The sequence below is a fragment of the Engystomops pustulosus genome, chromosome 4 (genome assembly GCF_040894005.1).
Source record: "Engystomops pustulosus chromosome 4, aEngPut4.maternal, whole genome shotgun sequence".
Lineage (NCBI taxonomy): Eukaryota > Metazoa > Chordata > Amphibia > Anura > Leptodactylidae > Engystomops > Engystomops pustulosus.
Genome location: NC_092414.1, coordinates 26876293 through 26882292, shown reverse-complemented (window position 1 = coordinate 26882292; position 6000 = coordinate 26876293). Strand labels below are relative to the sequence as shown.

The 6000-nt window shown below is 44.2% G+C and overlaps 1 protein-coding gene across 2 annotated transcripts; it reads right to left on the bottom strand.

The window, feature by feature from the left end:
- Positions 1-564: 564 nt before the first annotated feature.
- Positions 565-4714, bottom strand: LOC140128912 (dynactin subunit 4-like). Of its 2 annotated transcripts, XM_072150605.1 has the most exons (4): positions 4638-4714; positions 3618-3814; positions 2041-2138; positions 565-1216 (listed from the first exon to the last, which is right to left on the bottom strand). In XM_072150605.1, exons 1-4 carry the CDS (start codon positions 4681-4683, stop codon positions 994-996), a joined length of 564 nt encoding a protein of 187 aa, XP_072006706.1. In that variant the 5' UTR covers positions 4684-4714; the 3' UTR covers positions 565-993. The 2 variants fall into 2 exon arrangements, with proteins under 2 accessions (XP_072006706.1, XP_072006705.1); XM_072150604.1 differs by lacking the exon at positions 4638-4714 and having other exon boundaries at positions 3618-4194.
- Positions 4715-6000: the final 1286 nt, after the last annotated feature.

Here is a 6000-nt window from a genome sequence, read left to right as displayed (position 1 = left end):
TTACTGGTTCCACAAGCAGGAGGGGCAGAGAATGGAAAGACCTTAGGCAGAGGGATAATATTTTCAGTTTTTAGGGAGCCTTTTACTTTAGCAGTTACTACCTCTCCCTCTTCTCACACATCAATTGTAAAGGACATCTAACATCAAGGATTGTAAACCAAGCACTTACTGGTGTGTGCCCACTCTGGCAGGATCCGCTCTTCTTTTAGCTTCGTATGCCCTTGTTTGTACAAAAAAATGATGTTAGCACTGCAAATGAACCTGAGGGGCTCTGGGCTCCATAGGTTTTAATAGAGTCATGCTCATTTGCATAATTTTTTAAAGCCTTTTATCCTAAAAAACCAAGGGCATAAGAAGCTAAAGGGGGATGGATCCTGCCAGAGGGGGCACACACCAGTGTGTAAGTGCTTGGTGTCCTTGATGGTGGATGTACTTTTAGGCAGGATACCCCCCGAGCCATTAATGTGAGATATCACCAGCCTCTGACCATACGCTTCTCAGTAACAACCTTCTAGAAATAGAAATAATATATGTATATTTAATTTCCATAAATGCTATGCTAGATGTAAATAACTAATGCCAGGGCTATTTGGGTAAAATGCAGCCGGTTTTAGTAAATATGGTAAACTACAAGTATAGTGACCCCTGTAGGCTGCAGATGAAAGTGCAAGCACGAGATTACTGAGGAAGAGGAGGGCAGTGACTTGTCATTAGTTCCCCTGCCCCCGCTTATATGTTGGGGGATCCCCAGTAGATAAATAACAAATACTAATTCCTCATCAGTAATGATACAAGGTCTCCCTATGGTTTCATGCGTCTGTGCCTCTTACTCAGTGTCTTTCCCCCTGGTTAAAGGGATCACAGAGATGACACAACAAGTTATTACCTCCTGGGCACAACCTGTGCACAATCCTCCCAGAACAAGTGCATAAAGCAGCCATTTCTCATGAGCGTGCGGCCCAGTAACCCTTTCCTGCGCAGGAACCCATAACACTAAGGGGCGGCAGGTACCACGGGCCCCAGGTCCAGCTCCACGTGATGACTCAGCCACACGGCCTCAGAGCTGGATTCGGTGTCTTCTGCCGGTCGGATGGGGGTGGGCTGGTTCCTGAAGTCGTGTCTCAGCTTGAAGCTCACAATCACCTTTTCTTTCTCTTGGAGAGGAGTCACCTTGATAAAGACGCCGACTTTATTAGCCTTTCTGAAGGCGACCACGCTGCAGGAGAGATGAAACGGGAGGCAGGAGATTAACCAGAGGGGTGAACGTGCAGTTTAGAAATTGCTGAAAGACGTATTCCCAACTTATGAAGGGATGGCATGTCCTAGTATCTTCACTACAAGACCAGCCTTTAAGAAAGCGGAGGGAGCAGGACGAGTATTAACTCTCCTGCTACAGCTCCTCCTACTCAGCTGAGCTCAGACATGTAAACAAAGATCCACTGAGAGTTTGAAGGCAGGACTAAAGACAGTGGCGGATGTCAAACAGCTATATCTTTTGAACCAGGGCAACTCGAAACACAGTTCTGGTGTCATCTTAAAGGCAAGAATGTTGCCAGAGATATCCACTGTTACATTTCAGTCAAATATTTTTTTATACCACAATTCTTGACCAACAGTGGATATCTACCCTGTTAAAGGGAGATAATCTCCTATTTAGTACCAGAAGCCCCCCCTCCCCCCATCCTGTTAACTGAAAGCAGAATGGAGAAGCTGCAGGGAGACAGAGCTGACAGTATCAGAAATACTTGCACCCCCTGCATCTGTTACAGTCTCACATGTCATTATTAAAAAAAAGCTTTTCCAAAGTTACCGCCATTTAAAGCACATCTACCACCAGCATGAAGGACTGTATGCAAACGAGCCTAAGGGGATGCAGTCTCCATAGGTGTTTATGCAAATGAGCCCGAGGGGCTCCAGGCTCCATTCAGTCCTGGTGGTAGATGTCCTTTAAGGACGAGCAGAACAGAACTGCAAAATATGTCCTGGTGATGAAAAAGGGTTAAAACCAATGCTACAATTTATTTTTTGATATAGACTCACTCCGGGTCATCCTGGAAATTCTGTGGTTCTGCCAGCTCATCATACTCTGCGGTGGCATCTTTGCCAGCCAGGACCAGCTCCTTAGTTGGTACAATCACCTGTTATACAAGGAAAGTGTTAGAGCAGGGGTTCTCAACCTGTGGGTCGCGACCCCGGCAGGGGTCGAACGACCAAAACACAGGGGTCGCCTAAAGCTATCGGAGCCTCGATTTTATTGCGTTTTTGGTGTAAATACAATGTTCTTGTACATGGTTTGGGGTCACTGCAACATGAGGAACTGTATTGCGGGGTCACAGCATTAGAAAGGTTGAGAACCACTGTGTTAGAGGATTCTCATGTGAGTCACCGATCCTGTAGTCAGTGGCGCCGCCCCGTGGATGTAGCAGTGTAGTAGCGTAGGCCTAATAGTAGATTTGATCCTAAAATGTTCTGTACTCAATAGAAAATAAGGGGGGAGGGGGGATTGCTCAGGATATCTGCAGTGTGTATGGGGACCTATGGCCATAATGTGGTGGCAGAACATAGTAATTGGTTGCCAGCCCCTTTAACACTACCACATGGCTGTAGTAATAATTCCAGAATAGTAAATATTCCATAAATACTAATATGCAACATACAAGTGGATGCAGCACAATAACCATAATAACTTCTCATAGAAACAGAGGGTATGAAAATACCCACCACGTGGCACAAAAAAAGGAATTAGTCCTTACCGGTCATTCGGTTTCCATAAGTCCACCATGACGGCCGCCTGGAGGTTGCTTCCCCTTCCTCTGTAGGGACTGGAAATTAACAGCATGAAAAGGCCCCAGCCTCAACCTCCCACCAGTGTTTTACCAAATAACTACACCAGTATAGGTGTCACCTCAATTTTATTTAGTATGTTAATTTCACATACATAGGTAATAATATCAACTTTCTTTCCACAAATGGGAGGGAAAATCTAAGGGCCGTCACGGTGACTAATTCCTTTTTTCCATATTGTCCCCCATGACGGCCCCCTGGACACATACCAAATTATGCCCAGTTAGGGAGGGTCCACAGCCTGAAGAACTCTGGAAGCTGAGACGTTCAGTCTATAGTGCCTTACAAATGTGATATTTGTGCTCCATGTGGCAGCTTTACAGATTTCTTCAATAGATGCTCCTCCTCTCTCAGCCCAAGATGTAGATCTAGCCCTAGTAGAATGGGCTTTGACTGAGAGTGGTAGCGGAACACTTAATTTTATAGCATTCCTTGATGGCATCTGTAATCCATCGCCCAATCGTGGCCTTTGAAGCTTTCTTGCCTTTATTTTTTCCTGCAAATTGAATAAATAAATTTAAATCCTTTCTCCAAGTACTGGAAGCTTCAAGATATTTAATCCATAGGATATTTTGGATGATAACAAAACGTTGGCAAAATAATTTCCTGATTCCTATGGAAATAAGAAACAACTTTAGGCAAAAAAATTGCTGTGAAGCTTAAGCGTAATCCTATCTTCTGTGATTGACAAATAGGGCCCACAGATAGACAAGGCTTGCAACTCACTTAGCCACCAATTCAATGACATTTTAACTTATGAGGGAATTACTTACGGCCAATATAAGTGGTGATGGTTTCTGTGCCATTTTGAAAGGATCCATGATTGCAAAGTCCTTGAGTGATTTTAGCACCAGGCCACACTCTGAATGCATGATGTCATGGTCCCCAGAAGACCCATTGCTGTCCAAACCAAAACAGACTTCTTCTTTTGAAAATTTCTGATCTTTCCAAGTAGCTTGTCCATTTTTTCCTGTGGGAGATTGGAGGTTTGTGTTACAGAATTCAGTGATACCCCTAAAAACTCTTTTATGTAATTTGGGACCAGATCTGATTTTTCTAAATTTATAATCCAGCCCAGAGATTGTAGCACTTCTATTGTTGTGTCCTTCTGATTTTCCAAGTGGCTTACCGAGTCTCCTATCAGTAGGAAGTCGTCTAGATAGGGGCAGCCAAGACTTACCCAAAGGGTAATGCTGTAAACTGAAAATGAAATTCTTCCCCCGACGGAGATAATACTGCAAACCGTAAGTATTTCTGTGACTCTGGGCGAATAGGCACATGATAATATGCATCCTTGAGATCCAAGGTGCATAAAAGGGTTTTGTAAGATATGAATGGAGTGGCAGATCTTTCCGATTCTATTTTGAATTTGACATTTGTTACCCATCTGTTCAGAGATTTCAAATTTGTAATGAGTCCATTTGGTTTTTAAATAAAAAATAAAGGAGAATGCAGGCAGTCCCTGGGTTACATACAAGATAGGTTCTATAGGTTTGTTCTTAAGCTGAATTTGTATGCAAGTCGAAACTGTATATTTTATAATTATAGTAACAGACTTTTTTTTTTTGCCCCGGTGACAATGGGAGTTTCAAAGTTTTTGCTGTAATGTGACTAAGGATTATCAATAAAGCTTCATTATAGACACCTTACAGCTGATGATCGCAGTCTGGGACTATAGTAACATCCAGAGAGCTTCACCAGAGGTCACAGTGGTCAGAGGGGTCCATCTGTAACTAGGGGTCGCCTGTAAGTCGGGTGTCCATAAGTAGGGGACCGCCTGCAATAACCCGTACCTTTTTCTTCTGGATGGACTGGACTGATCATGTTCAGCTTCAACATGCCGGATACTTCCTTCCAAAAGTGACATAATAACCTGCCTGGATAGAATAAACCGATGAGGAGGAGGCGATACAAACTCTAAAAGAATAACCATTTTTGATTATAGAGAGTACCCACCTGTTTGATGTTATATGTTCCCATTGGGGGAGAAAATTTTTCAATCTTCTCCCCACTCTGGCGTCATTGTCTTTTCTTCTGCTTGTTTGGGAAAATTAAAAGAAAAGGCTCGCCCTTCCCTCCTCTAGATGTATTCCAGAATCCCTGTTTCCAGGTCTATTTTTGAACTTTGGCTGTTCTTTGGTTTATCGGAAGTTACAAAAAAAACTGTTTCTTAGGTTGTTGTCTAGCCTCCAGAAATCCCTTTTTATTTGTCTAGGATTTCATCCAATTATGATCCAAACAGAAAAGTCACCGGAAAATGGAAGGCTACATAACTTCGCCTTAGATTGCACATCTCCAGACCACTGCCTTAGGCTGCATGCACACTGCCGTGAGCCCGCCGCACCGTAGCACGGCGGGCACACGGCAGCGCGGGGAGAGGAGGAGGAGGTGAGCGCAGCTCACCCCCGCCCCTCTCCATAGAGATGTATGGCCGCGGGGCCGTAATACGGGAAAAGATAGGACATGTCCTATCTTTTCCCGGGCTACGGAGTGATACGGTGCCGCACGTGCGCTGCACCGTACCGCTCCCGTAGGGCGCCGCGAGCCCATAGAAGTGTATGGGGGACTTATATCGGCCGCATATACGTTGGCCGTATATACGTCCCCCATACTGTAGTGTGAATGCAGCCTTAGCCAAAGTGCTCTTCTAGTCGCATTTGATAATGCAGCTTCTCTTGCTGGGAAACGAATGGATTCTGCTGATGCATTCGCTAGAAAAGCCGCAAGTGATTTTAGTAACGGAAAAGAGTCTAAAATTTCTTCTCCAGACGTACCTTCTCTAAGATGATCTTCAAGCTGTCTTAATCAGAAGAGAAGAGTACGGGACATCGAGGTAGTTGCTATTTCCATTTTTAGTGTCGCCATTGAGGTTTCCCAAAGCAGACAATTTGATTTCCGATCCATGGCATCTTTTAGCTGAGTGGAATCTTCAAACAGAAGATCAGTTTTCTTGACTACCTTGGCTATAGGAACATCTACCTTAGGTACATTATCCCAGATCTTTGTCTCTTCCGGGTCAAACAATAGTCGGTTTGTTAAGTTTGGGAACTGTTAAGCGTTTTTCCGAATCCTTCCACTCATCCAGGATAAGATCTTTAACCCCATAGTGCAATAAGACGTACCCTTACGTCTTACTGCGCATGGGGGAGTATGAAG

Bases quoted from the DNA above. Each gene is read 5' to 3' on its own strand.
- LOC140128912 (XM_072150604.1), bottom strand. From the start codon at position 4,136: ATGCATATTATCATGTGCCTATTCGCCCAGAGTCACAGAAATACTTAC. The intron at 2,139-3,617 runs GTAAGTAATTCC...CTTGTATAACAG, and splicing joins CATCACCACTTATATTGGCC to GTGATTGTACCAACTAAGGA. The intron at 1,217-2,040 runs GTGAGTCTATAT...TCTCTCCTGCAG, and splicing joins AATTTCCAGGATGACCCGGA to CGTGGTCGCCTTCAGAAAGG.